General features: G+C 37.9%; 1 protein-coding gene across 1 annotated transcript in view; it reads left to right on the forward strand.

Moving 5' to 3' along the window:
• The window catches only part of LRBA (LPS responsive beige-like anchor protein), a 630,809-nt gene that overhangs the window by 113,102 nt on the left and 498,841 nt on the right, over nt 1-18,866 (forward strand). Inside the window, exons 21-24 of the mRNA XM_060246657.1 lie at nt 1,990-2,113; nt 2,331-2,523; nt 15,562-16,563; nt 17,289-17,464. Coding sequence (XP_060102640.1) covers nt 1,990-2,113; nt 2,331-2,523; nt 15,562-16,563; nt 17,289-17,464 — 1,495 coding nt within the window. The remainder of the gene's footprint in view (nt 1-1,989; nt 2,114-2,330; nt 2,524-15,561; nt 16,564-17,288; nt 17,465-18,866) is intronic.

Below are 18,866 nucleotides of genomic sequence, written 5' to 3' on the forward strand. Positions count from 1 at the left end.
GCCAACTTTGGAAATATATTTTATGTGAAGGTGACTTTAGAAGGTCATTATTAAACTACAGAAAATGCTACTCATTCCACTAGTATTTAACACTAAGGCGCAAAACAACTTAACTGATTTCCTATTTGTTTCCAAGTTCAAGTCAATGTTCTACTTATTACAATACTTATAAAACTCTTTATGATCTGAAACCACACTTAAATTACCATCTCTCCCCATATTGATACACTTGCTCTACTATTTTCTGGGCAGGTCTTTTTCCTGTCACTCAATAGGTCTAGATCTTCTCTGCAAGATTAGACCAGTAGATCATAGTTGTCTCATTATTTTGGAACTGGTTGCCTGTGAAGGTCCCGATAGTGTTCACTCTGTGTAGAAAAAGCAAGATGGTGCTCTTTAGAATGACTTTTCAACCATGTAGGGTTGCCAGTTCTTACTTTGCTGCAAGTGGTGGGATCCTGGAGCTGCTACTGAAGTTTTCTGCCGTGTGTGCTTTGTGCATGCAGTGCAGTGATGTTAGAAGCAGAGCTTATTTTGTAGCAGGAGCTCCTTTGCATATTAGGCCACACACCCCTGATGTAACCAATCCTCCAAGAGCTTACAGGGCTCTTAATACAGGGCCTACTGTAAGCTCTTGGAGGACTGGCTACATCAGGGGTGTAGGTCCAATATGCAAAGAAGTTCCTGCTACAAAATGAGACTTGCTTGGAAGTGACATCATTATGGTTGCCAACATCACATGCAACACTTTAGGTTTTGGGCAAAAACTCTTATATTTTGGAGCAAAACCCCACAGTTTGCTCAAAAACCAGACTGTTGTCATCTCAGGCATGATGGCATCACTTCTGCATGATATCATTGTATCAGGAACGTTGCTTGATTATGTCCCTGCTTGATGAGGGTGGGAGTTCCGTCTCCAGTCAGCTGGCCGGCAGCAGACTACGGGATCTCCTGGCCGGACCAGGGTTTTGGCAACCCTAAGATGTGGTGTTACTCTGATTGCTGTGGATATCAGTTGTAAATTTTACTGGTAGTTTCTTTTGAGATTTTATTGTACCACTGTAGCATTGTTAAAATAATTGATCGCCACTTTGAATGAGGGAGAAGTAAGTATTTGAGAGAGATCAATGGGCTACAGGGGAGAGGAAGGGACATTCCATTCTGCTAAGGGAAGAAGCTTCTGTTGGTGAAAATAACTGGAAACCAGCCCTTGGTGTCACATTTCTTATTTCCAGCTGGGGGTGGGGGTGTTTGCATCTGTTGGTGATGGTGTGATGTCTCTTCCAGGTAACTCAGGATGTGACATCACACTCCTCTAACAATTGCCGGAAATTCTGTGGAAAAACCATAAGAGTTTTGGTGATTCCTAGAAAAGACTGATGACACTTCTCAGAAAACTGGAAGTTACACCTCTCTAGGGATTGCTGAAAACTATAGTAAAACCAGTGGACACTTTAAACTTTATTTTTTTCCTTTTACTGCTTTGAGCAGTGGTGGGAAATAGTATCTGGGGCAGAAGATTCCCCTGCCCAGCAGGGGACTGGCAACCGTATTCTGAACTCTGAAATGGAAAGGGCATGCAAGGACCCCAATGCTGGCTTTAATAGAACCAGTCAGATATTTGAGTTTCCTGCTTCATCAGTGAGGATGGAAAAAAGAATGCTTAGTTTGGGATCTTCATATCCCTTACATTTTTATTTTTACTTTTCAAAACTCTTTTCCACCTGCTGTTTTCCTGTTTTCTATTTATAGGGGAGAAAGGCATCTATAGTAGGTTTAAAACAGCCTGGAGAGCCATTTTTGATGAATATGTAAGGAGAAAAGAGACCCATATCTTAACCCCATTACTTTTTCTAGGGCAAAATAGTCTGGAATTAGTTATAGTACTCCAGTGTCTAACAGTTTGGTGCTAAGTTGAAAAAACTGAAAAAGAAGAGTCTGTCTAATTTTCAAATGAGTTAAAGCTATTTTGTTGGCCTTTTTTTTCAGAGATTCTGAAAGTTATTGCAACGTTGTTGCGAAACTCTCCTCAGTGCCTAGAAACTATGGAAGTCCATCGAGTTTTCCTTTCAGATATGATTAAGCTTTTTAATAACAGCAGAGACAATAGGAGGTAAGTGGATACTTATGCAGAAATCCTTTTTAACAACAAGCAAATAGGCTTCCTTTGCTATTGTATTTTCCACCTTAGTGCTGGAAAATTTTGCTTTGTATGTTTCTGAATGGCTTCATTCTGCTGATTTTATCATCTTCAGACCTTCAGATCCTGTTGAGGTTGGATGCTTTCTTTCTTTTAAAGCATAATTTAATAATACATCTTGATATTGCAGGAGTTTACTACAGTGTTCTGTATGGCAGGAATGGATGCTTTCCTTATGTTACTTTCATCCCAAAAATTCTGATGAACAGAAAATAACAGAAATGGTTTACACCATTTTTCGGATATTACTTTACCATGCAGTAAAGTATGAGTGGGGTGGCTGGCGTGTTTGGGTTGATACCCTTGCAATCACACATTCAAAGGTGAGTAACTCTCCAAACAGTCTAGATAATTTTATAAACTCTTTTCTGTTTAAGGAATTTTACATTTATGATGAGCCATGGAAAGAATTAACACTGAAGTTAATATAAAGCAAACTTAAATTTATCTCAGAACTTCTAAACATAGAGTAATTGATCTTCCTGAGAATTGTGTTTGAATTTGTGATGCAGCCTGATGTTCAGTTATAATATAATATACTTTTTGTGAGAAGTTGAAGCTAGATTGGCTAATCTGATTTTTTACAAAGCTTTGTGCTTCATGTTATTTTATTATGTGCAGTAGAATTATGTGAGCTTGAAACACAAGGTGGCGCACCTTGTCTATTGGTAGTCTAAAAGGGTGTCTTGTAGTAACACTGAGTGGCTGTGCAACAAATTGCTTAAGTCTAATAAAGAAATGTGACCAAAATCTGCTTTGCATGCAGACAAAAGAACAGAACAGAAGCTAAACAAAAAGTTTTTCTATGCATACAGTAAAAATCCAGTTACTTGTATACTGTTTTGCATCCTTGGTGGGAAAAGTTTTAATACTGGCAACTGTGACAGGCTCTTTCTGTTAACTGAGGGGATCTACATAGCCTCCTTTTTTGGGGTGGGGGAGTGGGTTCAGGTTTATTTTAAACCTTAAACCTTCCCCTCAGTTACTAGGCTTTCTAAAGGTAGAATCATAGAATTACAGAGTTGGAGGGGCCATACAGGCCATCTAGTCCAATCCCCTGCTCAATGTAGGATCAGCCTAGAGTATCACGGACAAGTGTTTATCCAGCCACTGTTTAAAGTCTGCGGGGGGGAGGAGGGAGCTCACCACCTCCCTAAATAGCTGATTCCACTATTGAACAACTTTAACTGTAAAAAAGTTTTCCCCTAATATCCAGATGGTAGTTTCCCACCATTAATTTAAATCTATTATTGGGAATCCTCTCCTCTGCTGCCAACAGGAACAGCTCCCTGCCCCCCTCTAAGTGACAGCCCTTCAAATACTTAAAGAGAGCAAGTGTAGTAAGTGTATATAGGCTTTGGTTTTGATGCTGTGAGGTAAGTTTTGTGGTGCACAAGTAGTATATGGAGGTAACTCCACTTGCAGGATTTATGTATTATAATGCATAATATGCAGGAATTATGTATTAACAACAAAGATTTATTTACAAGTAGTTTTCAAGGAACAGATCAGCAACACCGTTCTCAAGATAGACAAAAGAGAAACCTGGCTGAGGTACATTAATAAGTGAGTAGTTTTAGTTTTCTTTAATATACTTCAGTATAAATAGGCTTTTAGGCACTAGGTTGGATCCTCGTCTAACACACAAACACACACACACACACACATACACAGAAATTTCACCCTTTCCTAAAAGTCATAGTAGCTTTTTCTTTCAATTGAGAATCAGACTTTCAGATATGGTTGTGATAGCTATTACAGTATTTTGTTTCCCTCAGATTTTGGAACAATATTTTTATTCATATTCCATAATGAATTATTACAAAACAACCTAAAAGGATTGATGTTCTTTTTAGTATTATCTTTTATCCATTTTTTGTTACCAAGAGATTCATAATATAAAAATGTTTATAAAACCAAAATATATAAGTAGTTGTATTTTATTAAAAAAAATCTATCCAGTTCAGATTTTGCAAATCAAATCCATGTGTTTATCTTGCATATGTTGTATTACAATAATATGCGTTTTCAATTGAAAAAGCAATTATATAAACTTTCCTTAACCAATCAGAACCAAAGCATAGTCTTTTGGTGTCGTGGTTTGGTGTAGTGGTGAACTCCAATCTGGGAGAACCATGTTTGATTCCCCACTCCTCTACATGCAGCCAGCTGGGTGACCTTGGGTCAGTCACAGTTCTCTCAGAGCTCTCAAGAGCAATCCTCAAAGAACTCTCTGAGTCCCACCTTACCTCACAGGGTGTTTGTTGTGGGGAGACAAAAGGAAGAATATTGTAAGCCACTCTGAGACTACAAGAGAACGGCAGGATTTAAATTTAATTTTTCTTCTTTAAATTCAGTGGCAATAGGTTTTTCTTATTTTATTCACTACTATCCAAGCAGTCCAACTCTTGAAGAAGATATGAAATAGTCCTGTATTATTTTCTTCACACTTCCAATATCTTGCATATTCAAAGGTTGTGTGTGTACAAAGTTGCAAAGGGTTAAAAACCACTGACCCTGCTCTTCAAAATTATCCTAGATATAATAAAGCTGTTTTTTTCTTGGCGAAACTGAGCTCCCTCATTGGTTGGGATTGTGCTGCAACAACCTTTAGCCTGTCAAACCATCAAGAGTATTTGCATGCATTGGTTGAGTCTGCTCCTCTCTCTTGCCTGAGTGGCTGTTGCTAGCCAGCCAAGCTGATTCTGCCAGTAAAAAGCAACCAACCTTTGTTCTGGCAGTTGTTGAGCCCCCTGTCGCACTGCTATGCAGAGGAGAGAAAGAAACCCTTCCCTGAATTGACTGAGGGAGGGAGGAGGAGGGAAATAGCCAGAGAAAGCATTTCCCTTATTTGGTTGAGGGAGGAGAAGAGAAAGAGCCAGAGAAAGCCATCCCTTGATTGGCTGAGAGCTCCTCCATCTACTCCTCTGGAAGGAAAACAGCCAGAGATGGGGGGAGGCGACTGGTGTCCCCTGGCAGCAGACCAGATACAGAGTAGGAGGGAGGAAGAGAAAGCAAGACACAGAGAGGCTGAAGTCCTCTGCTTAAGACCAACAACATTATCAGAAAGAGAGTGTTTGTCTGAAAGGTGTCATTAAAGGCCTCTGATGGAGACTGTGGCCTGTCCTAACTAGGGCTGGCAGTTCCAGGTTGGTGGGAAATTCCTGGGGATTTTGTGGTGGAGTTAGGGTTTCAGAGCGGGGTCTGCCAGACCCAAGTTCTTGCTGTGGAAGCTGACTGGATGATTCGGAGCAGTCACAAACTTTCACCCTAACATATTTCGCAGGGTTGTTGTGCAGATCACAGGGGGAGAAGAGAATAATGTAAGCTGCTTTTGTCCCCTCACCACTGTGGAGAAAGACTGTCCCTTTCCTATGTAAAGGCTGCAGGGAGTGGGGAGGTGATGGAAAGCTGAAGTCAGAGGGGCAGATAAAGGGAAGGAGATAGGGTTGCCAACTCAAGATTTGAGGGGTGGAACCTGAAGAGGGTAGGGCTTGAGGAGTGGTGGGACCTCAGACAGGTACAATGCCATAGGCTCCACCCTCCAAACCAGCCATCTCCCCCTGTGGAACCACTTTTGCCAATGTCCAGGTGAGGGCTGGAGATCACTCAGAATTACAACTGCTTTCCAGATGGCAGAGATCAGCTCCTCTTGATGTGGGGAGGAGTGAATGCCTTCACTTGGGTGGGTGGAAAGACAGCAAGGGGGGGGGGGGCATTCACCCAGAGCCACTTTATAGAGCCATTGTATTTTTCTTCACAGTGGATCTTATTCCTAGTCTTTCATATCTGTGCTAATTAAATGGGTTGATATTTTTTTCCTCATATCCATTGGTGATCTGAAGTGGTAAATCTCCAAACTTTTTCCCATTTTCTTTTAAACATACATTCTGCCTGATTTAGATTCAAGATAATTTTGTAAATATTTTCTATTAATCCATTTACCTAGGATGTAATCACCACTTCAGAATCAATTTTCCCATGTAATAGCTTATTTCCTTTACAAAATAGGAATGGGCACAAACCAGGAAAACACAGTTCAGTTAATGGTTTGTGGTGTGCCTGGTTCACAAGCCACAAACTGTCAAGAGGAGTTTGGTGTAGTAGTAAATGTGCGGACCCTTATCTTGGAGAACCGGGTTTGATTCCTCACTCTTCCACTTGCACCTGCTGGAATGGCCTTGAGTCAGCCATAACTCTAGCAGAGGTTGTCCTTGAAAGGACAGCTGCTGTAGGAGTCCTTTAAGCCCCACTCCCCTCACAGAGCGTCTGTTGTGAGGGAGGAAGATAAAGGAGATTGTGAGCCACTCTGAGACTCTGAGATTCGGAGTGGAGGATGGGATATAAATCCAATATCATCATCTTCTTCTCAAGAACTTTTACAATCTAAATTAACTGGTTCAGTTTGTGAGGTTTGTGATGTGGTAGAACACTCCCTAGGATGCTAGAGACACCAAAATCATAGATTTCCAACTGACTCTTCTCTACCTCCCTTCCAAAAGGACTGAATTTACTGGGTTCAAGTGAGGCACCCCCCCAAAAAAGGTGCCACCATCCTCCATTGTTTCCAAAGAACAGCAAATGAAATCCCAGCAGAACAGAATCATAGTCCCCAAGAATTCTTGCAGTAGCAACTGAAAATGTGGGGCATTTTTGCAAGGAGATTGTGCACATAACAAGTAATGCAATTGGTTTTTAAAATTATGTTGCTAATTGTTTTAATTATTTTATTAACATATTTGTATATTGTGCAGATACTAAATATTCACTTGTGATCTGCCCTGAGCACATTCATAGGGTAGAATCTAAATTTGAAAAATAAATATAAAAAAATAAAATAAAATAAATGAAAAAGAGCTGATATGCATTTAAATGGTGGAAAAGGTGGATCCCCCCCCCCCAATATCTTTATCAAAATGTATAATCTTAGGGCCCAAGATGTCCAGTTATATTTGCTATGTATATCCTAAAAGGCGTATTTTTTTTACAAGCTAGCCTTTAGGAAATAGCCCTGGTGTCTGAAACTGGTCTGTCTTGAGTTCCACCATTTCTGCATCACATCCAATCTATGTAGCCACCTCCTATTGAGCAAAACAACCTATGAGACTCAAGCTAGTAGTATGGATCCTTGAAGTATTCCAGCCCCAGTGCCATTCTGAGGGGTGCACCCAGTAGTGCTTTCTTCCCCCTGCCCCCTAGCAATGGTGTAAAAGGGTATTCATCACATCAGGAAAAAGGAAGCTTGCCCAGAAGCCCATGTGATATAGTAAGGACCTGTTGGAAATTCTCCAGTTTCCTAATGGGGTGGCAGACATGCAAAGGAAGATGAGTGTGTCTGTTTCTTCATTTAGAGTATCAACCACTTACTTCATGCAGGGTATCAACCAACTATGCCAGCCCTTGATGATAGTGTCAGAGGGCAGCTGTGTTGGTTGGCAATAGAAGAGCTAGTTTTGAGTCCAGCAGCACCTTTGAAGAGTCAAAGCTCCCTTAGTCAGACACCTTGAAAATTCTGCTGCTCTCTAAGGTGCTGCTGGACTTGAGTGTAGCCCTTAATAATAGCTCTGTCGGTTGCCCTTCCTTTCCCAAACTCCGCTGTTGCCATTTCCCGACTCTGGTGTTCTGGCTTTAGTTAAACTGCTGTTTCTTGCTGTCTCAGTATTTCAGGGGCTAGTGGCAGAAGGCATCTGGTAATTGTGCTAATGAGAAATGTGTGTACAAATGGGGTTTACAGGATTGCTGAGCTGAGGGAATTAATTCACTCTGATCTTAAATTCCTTCTTTTCAGAGTATTCTTTTCATGTTGTATGATTTTAAGCTAAATTTCTCTCTTGATATTGAGAGAACAAAGGATCATGACAATTTTTTTTCCTCACAAAAATATTGAAAGTTGCATACAGATGCTTTTTATTATATCCAAATATTTCTGCAGGAATACAAGTTAGAAAAACTAGAGGTTTATATATTTTTTTCTTACAGGTTCAGTGTGCTGTGGAACCTAGAATCACTGAGGCAGTTTCCTCCCCTAAAATTTGCTACAGATATAATGGTTTGAGGTTTTGTTAATCTCTTCATATAGTGCTAATTTAATGGGATTAGTGCTGTTTTTATTTTTATGTCCAATAATAATTTAGAGCTCTGATGAAGAACCAGGGTATAAAGAACCAGTGTTGCAAAATTGGATAGATTTTGCAGAGCTACACATCAAGATACATGCAGCTGCTATAAAAAGCCAAAGAAACTCAATTGCAATTTTATTGTCCAGTTTGATAGATTTCCTGCCACCTTTGTAGCAGGGAAGCTGTTTGTCACTGTAGCCCTCTCTTCCAACAGCTGCACTACGCTTTATAAGCAGTGATGGCTTTTGTGGTGTAATTGTGCTACATTGGTTTCTTTTGCTCTCAGGATTTAAAAGGTGTGCATAATCCTTTTAAAGCTAAATTCTTTTGTGTTGCCTTGACCTTTAGTTTTTGCCTCCATTTTTTCATAGCTGCCCCCCCCAATTATAAGGAAACATATGGTTTAATATTAGTTATTTTCAGTAACAAGTGTTAGCATAATTTTCAGTAATAAAGAAACTAAGAAAGAACTTGATTTTTATCACGTGTCTCTTATAATCTAGACCTTAAACATCATCACTGTGCAGCCTTCAGTTGCTGTGAATGGTCCAAGTAAAGAATGGTGGATATATTGCTGCTTTCAAATTATCTTTTTGCTTGTAAAGTAGATATGTTTACTTCTGTTAACATACACATTTTAAAAGAATCTATAAGATACTGAAATATCATTTTCAAAGTAATTTTGAAAATTGAAAAACATCTGGGTCAAGCCTGTGAAGCATATAATAGTTTATATTTGGAGACGTCAGCTGCAAATTAGGAACCCCAGTACATATACAACAGTGCTTCATGACCAATATGATGTTTTTAATCCACCTAAGTATGACATAATCCTTGCTCTGCCATGGTATCTTGCTGGATGACCTTGTCATTCACTCAACATAGCCTACCTCAAAGTGTTGTTGTTATGAAGCTAAAATGGAGATGATTGGACAGATGTAAGCCGCTTTGGGTCCTCATTGGAGAGATAAGTGGAATATAAATATTTAAGATTTCTTTTTTCATATCTACAGATTTCTTGGAAACGATGTTCTTCTTGAATACAAATAAACTGATGTTTTCTTTTCCTGATTTGGAAAAGTATGATATTCAATAAATAGTATCATTCAGCAGAACTGATTCCATAAAATTAAGTTGAATTATAAAGCTATTTGATTTGCTTGACTTGTTTGGCCTTGCAGATGAGGACAAATTGAAAAGAGAACAGGAACAAAAATGATTTGTTAGATGGGGGATTGATTTATGAGGGGTGATGAAAGAGTATAAAGTATGAAGAAAGGAATGACTCTGTTGTACAGTGACCAGCTTTATCACTGTTTACCACAAAGGCCTAGAAATCTTTGGGGAACTGTTTATTTGTATCCTAATAGCAGTATTAGAACAAATGTACCCAGGAGTATCAGTGTTTAAAACGCTACAAAATTTATGATCCTTTGAAATCTGCTAATTACATCTAAATTGTGTAATAGAAAATAGTGTTTTGAAATAATGCACTAGATTCAAAGAACCACACGTTGTGCTCTGCACAATGGATATTTGCTACTTACCCTTCCATGATGCAGCCTTCTGGAAAGTTGTTCTTGAGGATCAAGTGACCCTCAGGAACAGGAGTGCAAGCCTCACAGGAGGTTGCAGTGGGAAGAGAGAATCAACTGAAATCTGCCACTCTTCCTATACAAATGAGAGTGTGTGACGATCCACAACATACACAAATAAAGTTATGAAATGGAATTTTGTTATTTATTTCTAGTCTTGACCATCTACATAAGCAGAAGTGGGAGAGAACAGTTTGGAACTAGGTATGGGATGCTCAGGAATCACAGATGGTATAGATTTAGAGTGATAGTGAGATGTGTGCCTCATCAGTGGGATATGATGGAAGGTTTAGGTCAGGATTGTCAAATGTCCATCCCGTGACCCATAACTGGCCTGCCCAGGGCTTTAATCAGGCCTGCGGGGTTCTTTTCTCCCCCCTCCTATCCTCACCCTTTGAAGCTGTGAGGCTGCCGAAGTTGCCAGCTCCTTCTTCCTTGTCTATGGAGGGAACAATTCTGGGCTTGCAAATCTGCAAAGAAAATGCAGAATGGACTTTCTATTAAGGTCTCTGTGCCCAGATAGATTACTCCCAGAGTAGTCTATCTGGGCACAGAGACCTTAATATAAAATTCATTCCGTGTTTTCCTTGCAGCTTTGTCTAAGCTGCAATGTATTTTAATAGAGTGGAGCTCAGTTTCACTTTCCAGCATTTATATGGCCAGTTAGAAGCTGTTCTGTGCTGGACAGTTGTGTTACCTTGCAAATAAAGGGTTGATGCTTTGAGCCAGTGTGTCTCTGCAGAATGGACCTGAGAACTGGTGTCTCATGAGTACTATAACCTGGGAACCCACAGCCAAGGATGATATTACACTGAAGAGGCATTGCCAATCTGAGTAGACCTGGGGACAGGGGAAGAAGCTTGCATTGCCCAGCCATTTCATGTTTTCCTAAACCAAAAGCATTTTATATTTTTGGTTTATATTTTTAGTTTCTGCTAGGATTCTTGTGCTTTTTCTTGATGTTTTATTTTAAAAATTACATTGCCAAATCCCACTATTCCCCCACCTTTCCATTTTAAACAAAACATTGCAAGAGTTTTAAGCATGTTTGGAATTTAAGTAAAAAATAATATATTTAATTTCTTTGTATCCTTTATAAAGTTTGTATCTTTACTACTTGACATTACATTTCATGATACACATGGCCTGGCCCCAGAAAGTCCCATTTATGTCAGATCTAGCCCTTGTAGCAATGAGTTCAACATCCCTGCCTTAGATGATATATTGTTTATGTGTATGTTGGGGAGCCATTATTTAGGAATTTAGATATGCATTGCAGGTTTCTTGTTTCTGTGAGCAGGTAGCTATTGGTTGTATTGTTGTATTCTGGTAGTTTTCTTATTGGTAATGCACACTGAATCTTCATGATAGAGTAAGGACATTATTACAATAAAATGTTAAAAAAATGAAATGTGGACTTTACAATCGTTTTGAGATTCCCTTTATAGATAAGTCATTGATAGAGGTGAGCAGGACAGCATGAGAATGTACTCATAAGATAGTTTCTTGTGTGTGTGGCTAAAATATAGAACTGCCCGCTCCCCCTCCCCAAAGAATCTGGAAGCAAGATAGGCCACCTTGACTATTTTACAGTGAGCTTTCTAACTTCTGGAAATGGAAGCACTACCAGAAATTATGAACATATTTGTTATATAGTTTAACTATTCCAACATTTACAAAGCCAAATATATATATATAGTGAAAAGTTATATATATATATATATAGTGATATAGTGAAAAGACAGTAAGTAGTCATTATCTGTAAAGTGCACCTTAAATAAGTGACAGTGCTATAGGTAATAACAACTGATGTTGTCATTATGCATTTTAATATATTTAAAATGTAACTTAATTTTTGTTCTGACAGTAAAACTAAATTATTTGACTTAATACAGTCTTTTGGTCTGTTTTAAGAAGCTTGCCACTATGGTGGGCAAGTGATTTGTTATGTTAGGTATACTAGATTGTGCAAAGCTTTTGTGTACAGTACCTCTGTTCATCTTTGACTGATTAATTTCCCTGGGATTGATATCAGCAGGTACTGTTGCCTCAAAGCTAATTTGATGTGGAGAGTTTCCAGACCTGAACTGTTAGCATTGCTCCTAGCAGGGTAGAAAAACAGGTCAATAAAGCTCTACTTAGAGTAAAAAATAGTAACATTGCTGGAATTATGAATAGTTTATTGATGTAGTTTAGCAGCAGAGGAGCTAATTTCCAGTAACCCTTTAACATACAAAAAAGAGAAAAAAGCACATTCTGAATGACTGATCTCCTTTCTCTTTTAGTTTTGACCTCATAATCCACATGATACCATATGTATGATATATAGAATAGCAAATGTTACATCTTCAAAACTGCTAAATTTTCATCATTGTACACTGTGATTTTAGTGTCACTATAACCTTTTTGCTTTCTGAATTCTAATCTTCCTGTCTGGCAATTAGTGAATGTTGAATGTCAAATTAAGTTAAAATTAATGGTAGAGGGGAAGGCTGTATTTATTAGCTTGCAATTGTCTTTAACTAGTAGTGCAAAGAAGAGCTTTGCAAACGTTGCAAATGGCTATGGATTAGGCATCAAATGATTGTGAAGATTAATGTATGGCCTTTTAGTTTGCTAATTTAAAGCAATATCAGCTAATTAATTATGAATTATCAGTTTCACAGTTGAAAATACCTAAAGAATAATCTAAAAGTCAGGTAAAATTCTCTTGGCTAGCATTGTAGCATTGTTTTAAATTGTTGTAACAAATATGTTCATCAGATTGTCACTATAAGAAATCAAATGAAAGGCTTAAAAACTGTCAAGCTCTTTGCTTCTATATAGACTTTCTGAAAAGAACAGAAAATACGATAAAAATGAAGAAATGTCAGGTTATGTGTTAATTTGTGCAGGTGCAGTGTTAATTTGAGAATATTTTAAAATGTTTGAAATGTTAATTTCTAGCAACAGGAAATACAAATGGTACATCTTAGTTGCAAAATTGGTTCTCAGTATATTTCACAGACATGCACACAAGTAAAATAACGTTGCAGATACTGACAGAGTTGTACACATAATTTTTTGAAGCTGATTAACACCAGAGATGAATACTCCTCTCTCCTTAATTTACCCAGTTCTAAACTCTGTTTTTGGCACCCTTTGACACATAACATATTACCTTGTTAATATGAAATACAAACCTTTTGAAAGGATTGCAATGTGTTTTAAACATATTTTTAGATAATGATTGTTGTTGGATAATATGTAGCAACTAATAATTAGTGCTCAAAATGAATACTTAAGGGTTTTTTTTTCTTGTCATACATATATGACTAGCAAAAATGTACATTTTTTCCCATTTGGGAACCCAGTCTCAGACATTTTCAATTGTTGTATTTTTTTTGTTTGTTTTATTGTTTTGGGAGCACAGTGTTTGCAACACAGTTGTTCAAATTTATGGCATATAATTGTGAAAAAGATAGTTTTATGTAGAAGAGAAATATAATTTTTGGTGTCAGCATGATAAAATTCCTTATCACTAGCAGTCACACATTAGGTTGCTCAGTAACTGTGCTGTAGTCTTTGTGTCCAATACAGCATAAAGGAGTATCTGTTTTCTTTCATAAAATGTATAAACTAGGAAAATCACCATTTTTGATTCATCGAAGGCTGATTTTTAGCAAATATATCGATGACTATTGTCTTTTTTCTCTTCTGTATCCTTTTACCAAGGAATCACTAAAAAACAAAAGAAAAAAAGAATCTGCCACTTTCCCCCCTTACTTATCACTGTTTTGTGCATTGGGTAAACAAATACTTTCTTCTTAAGACCCGAGAGGAGAATGTGTAATGTATTACAGGATGAGAAGATGTCCATGAATATCCTTGACAGAGCTTACTGCCCTGAGACTTGTTTGCCTAGGGGAATATTTAATGCTGTAGATACCAAGTTAGCTGATGAAAAACTCTACAGGGCTTAGGGCATCTCTTTGGGAAATGAATCTTAAGAACTTGGCCTATAAATCTCTCAACTCATCGCACCTTTGTCAGGATGAATGAAAAAATATATTGTTGACATAGAAAAGATAGAGGGAACTAAACAGAAGAGCAAGAATGCATGATAGCTCCTAGGAGCAAAATACTGATTCACTTTTTGCTTAACAAACAGCCATTGCCTTCTGTTCAATCAAGGGGTGTGTTTACCTAAAGATTTTCCTTTACTTTCACCCCATTTATTTGCTTGCTGTTGAGGATTGTATATTCAATGCAAGTAACTCAAATTGTTTCCTGGAGAATTCTTCACGCTACATGACATTATTCTGTCTGGTGTATGTGTTCTTTGAACTGTTATCGTGTCCAGGTTTTATTATTTATAGCATAGAAATAATGAATTTATTCAAAATAATTAAATGTGCACTTGAAAATAGAATACAAACATAATTGTATTCGGGGAGGGATGGTGGCTCAGTGGTAGAGCAACTGCTTGGTAAGCAGAAGGTCCCAGGTTCAATCCCCGGCATCTCCAACTAAAAAGGGTCAGGCAAGTAGGCTTGAAAAACCTCAGCTTGAGACCCTGGAGAGCCGCTGCCAGTCTGAGTAGACAATACTGACTTTGATGGACCCAGGGTCTGATTCAGTAGAAGGCAGCTTCATATGTTTATATGTTTATAATTATTTGTCTACATCACAGTCATGGAACTTAGTATGCAAAGCAAAGATGTGTCAATCTATGGACAGGGTTTAAGGTAGAATTGAAATGGATTTGCTTAATTATATTTGTAAACTTTATCTCAATACTAGAGACTTGTGTTTCAAGGCTACTCTGAGGCTAATTCCGCAGTAGACCTTTAACCATGTCCCCAGACTGATTTTCTACACTAGAATCATAGAACCATAAACTCATAGAGTTGATTTCTATGATTCCATGATTCAAGTGTAGAATTTCAGTTTGGGGACAGGGCTGGACCAGGATTAAAAGTCTAGTGAGTTCCTGAGCTAAGTCCTGCCTGAAGCCCCATGGCAGAATGTCAACAAGACAGGAATGACTGTTCTGATGACAAATGGTTTAGTCCAATATTTTGCTATTACAAGTCTGGCAGCTGCCAATAACTTTTCAATGAGTTCCAAGTGTTTGAATTGAGCTTCCAATATAAATGGTATGTAGAGTAAGATACCATCTTGTCACGGTTTTATAGAATTGAGTCTGGATTAGGATATTTTTTGCTCTAAATGTAGTCAACTTCTGAATAATTTTCCAGTGCTCTTGTAATATAGTAGAAATAAGATTTTTTTGCCAAAATGTTGTATAGGATGGTAGGGAGGTATCATAAATTGATAATATGTTTTTTTCAGTAATGAGATATGTTTGTAAGAAGTATGAGGGTGTTTAATTAAAGTTTCAAAAGCTGTAAGAGGATTATTAAGCTGTTTCTTAACAGCAAGAGTGTTAATAAAATGTTTTAACTGTAAGTATTGAAACCATGGTATACTGTGATTTCCTTTGCCTTCTAGTGTTGCCTTGTCTAATATCTTGTGTTTGATAATGGTGATATATAGTTGTTCTGTGCAGTAGTATACTTACTCAATGAATCTATTGTAAAAACCTTATTGCAGAAAGCATGCAGAACTTTAGATAGTCACCAAACTAAAATCCTTCCTTTTATAGGTAACTTATGAAATGCACAAAGAGAGCCTGTCTCATATGTTCAGGGATTATCAAGAGAAAGGAGATGAAGATTGTGGTGCTGGTCCATCAACTCAGGTTAGAACTGTCTCAAGTAGTAGTAGAGAAACTGAAATTGCAGGAACAGTGCAACTCCTGGAAATAAAAGAAGCTGGTACTACTGCATATTCTGATAGAAGTAGTAATGTGCAAACTGGTACTCAGAAGACTGAAGATAGATCATCAGATTGTGAAGAACAAACTGATTCATCAGATGCAATTAGAGAAGTCAGAACAGAAAAAGAAAATGTCCAGAAAACCTCTAATTTAAATAAAGAACCTTCCTTAGACCTTCCTATACAGACAGAAGAGATAAAACAAACTTTGGAAGCCTCTTCTGAAACAACTGAAGGAATCCATGAGAAAGAAAGAGTAGTTGTCACCGAGGCAGCATCACCTACAAAAAAAGCTGATGGAGAGACACTTGAAAGCCCTGAGATACTAGAAAAATTGACGCCAGAAGTGGAGGATGAGGAAGATGAGGATTTTGTTGATTTAAAAGCAGAGAGCAATTTGCCATTTGCCTCAGAGGAATGTCCCCCTACACCCAGTGAAGAACATACCTTGTCTGAAAGCCAGGGAACATCAGAAGTGCAGGAACTGCGAACCGTCATGGTGAAAGAACCAGTTCCAGTACCATTAGAAACCAAAAATACTGAAGCATCAGTGGAAAGAGAACAAGATCCAGATAGCTTGCCAGAAATCAGCTCTTTTGTAATAAAGGATACAACTCTCGAATCAAATTCACATGTTATCGACAAAGCAGAAGAACAAAATACTGACCAGTCTCTTACCAAAACAACTGCAGATGATATGCAACCACACACTTCAGAAAATAAGATTGCTAAACTTGATGTTTCCAGTGTTGCATCAGATACTGAAAGACTGGAGCTGAAGTCTAGTGCAATTCTGGAAGTAAACCAAGCACTGAGGCCCATTCCTGAGGTAATTTTTTTTTATTCACTATAGTTATATGTTAATCTATGTGTGTTAATTAATTCGTAAGATGTTATGGTATTTCGTAGATATATATTAAAAGTTAACAGTTTTCCTTTGGACATAGACTTCTCATTTACAAAAGAGCTGTCGTAGTCTACAGTAGAATTTTGTAATAGTATTTCATATTTTTTAGTATAAAAGGTGACTTCAGTTTATTAAATGCATCATATAGAACTCTGAAGTCAATGCTAGATTTAGATCTGCATCATTTTCTCATTACTCCTTCAGCATTAGGTCCATAATGCTTACTAAATACAGTTAAAAAGTAATGTACCTAAGTGCTTCCCTCCTGCAGAGACACCTACCAATGGATAACCATCATCCTACACCATACTTCCTCAAAGGGGGGAGATCACAGTCAGCAGCAATATATGCACCCTATGTGGTAAGGTCTGGCTGCTGCTTATTCTTGTCTTGGCTAGCACAGATGGTGGCACATTGATTTGTAGTATGTAGAACTGATATAATGAATAGTTCATTTCATAGTGTAGTTCTCAGACCTAACTGACTTCCTAGAAGTAGCCATTTCAGAACCAGAAACCTTATTTTTAAGATATCCAGTTTTCTTCAATATAGATTTTCATTAGGCTTGTTTTCTGAAATTTGGATTTATATCAGGTCTGAGAATTTTTAACTTCAGGTTGATATCTTCTTATATTTTGTTTGAGAAGACGTCAAGGCAACAAGATTCATCAGGTCAAGGTGGAGGGGCTGTTTCAGATGGACAGAGAAGAGATTCCAGGTCTACTATGTTCCGTATTCCAGAATTCAAATGGTCACAAATGCACCAGCGCTTACTCACAGATTTGCTATTTTCCATAGAAACAGATGTGCAGATGTGGAGAAGGTAAGGTGGCTGTTTAAATGTAGTCCTATTTCAAGCTGTTTAAAAATTCCATGTCACTGTACCTCTCCTAATTATAGAAGTGGATTGTAAAACAACTGCATATATAGGTAATGATAAACTACATATAATAAACTGTGATTAGTTTTAAATGTGGTTTAATTTAAGTTTCAGATATAGACTGCCCAACAAGCTGTGGTTTGTTGATGAACACAAAAACTTGGATTTTCAAACACCAGTTTGTACCTGGATTGTTGACAACAGTTAATCCTAACTATGATTTCTTGTTATTTGCCAGTTCAGAAATCTCAGCTGGTTGCCCATCTCTCTTACATATAGAAACAGCTGCACAGAGCAGCAGATAAATGTACACTAGTAGCATTCAGCTGTCTAGTAGCATTCAGCTGTCAACACCATCTTTCCGCCCATTACTCCTTGGTAGTGATGAGATGACTTACCATGGAGGTTGTGTGGCTTCAGCCTCTCCAGAGGGGTAATTTTGAAAGGCAGCAAGAAATATATATATATAATTATTCAGTTTGCCAGTATACACAATATAAATTGTTCCTCATGAAGCACTGTTACTGTAAGAAGCAGTTGACACCCCTCACTGCTCTTTCTTTCTCCTCATAAAAAGAACTCTTTCAGATGCCTCTCCTTTTATATCCCATGAGAGACTGAATCAAAGATCTTGCCATGATCATATGTTCTTTCTGAATCTTTTATTTCTGAAGAAAAACAAGATTAATGAATGTGGAAAAGCAATAAATAAAGGAGGTGAGGGCTGGAGAAGATCTTTTTTTATTTCTGAGTTTAAATGTCTAGGAATTTGCAGAAGTGCAGGAGGAGGGTGCTAACAGCTGGCTGTGCTGGAAGTATCCTGAAGATCTCTGAGGTGTCTTGGCTTACTCTAGGCTTTCCTGCGCTTTTCCTGTCTGTTTATTTTAGCAGATAATTGCAAGTGCACCACATGTGCACTAACACCATGCCAGCAGCTGTACAATGCAAGGAGGCTTGAGATAATATCAGAGAGTTCTACCTGGAGGAGGGAGAGGAGACAAGCAGCAGACTAACTAGGGCTTATGGGCAAACTATGATTTAAAAATGAATAATGCATTTTCAGTCTACTTACAGTGCACACTGCAATTAGATTTTATGGTGTGAGATGGCAAAATACACTTGCAAACAATTGCTTAAGTGGATTGAAAGTTCATTAATCAGTGTGTTTGAAATTGCTGTTAGTGTGTTCACCTGGAAGACTAACCAGGGTTAGTGCTGCAAGCTGCCTGTTTGTTTACTTCGTTTTGAAAAAAAAAATAGGGTGGCCAATAGATTGTAGGGTGTCTGTTGATTCACCACCTGGCCTTTAATTAATTACATTTACCTTTGAACATTACATTTTTCC

Source organism: Heteronotia binoei, chromosome 9 (genome assembly GCF_032191835.1).
Source record: "Heteronotia binoei isolate CCM8104 ecotype False Entrance Well chromosome 9, APGP_CSIRO_Hbin_v1, whole genome shotgun sequence".
NCBI classification, from domain to species: domain Eukaryota; kingdom Metazoa; phylum Chordata; class Lepidosauria; order Squamata; family Gekkonidae; genus Heteronotia; species Heteronotia binoei.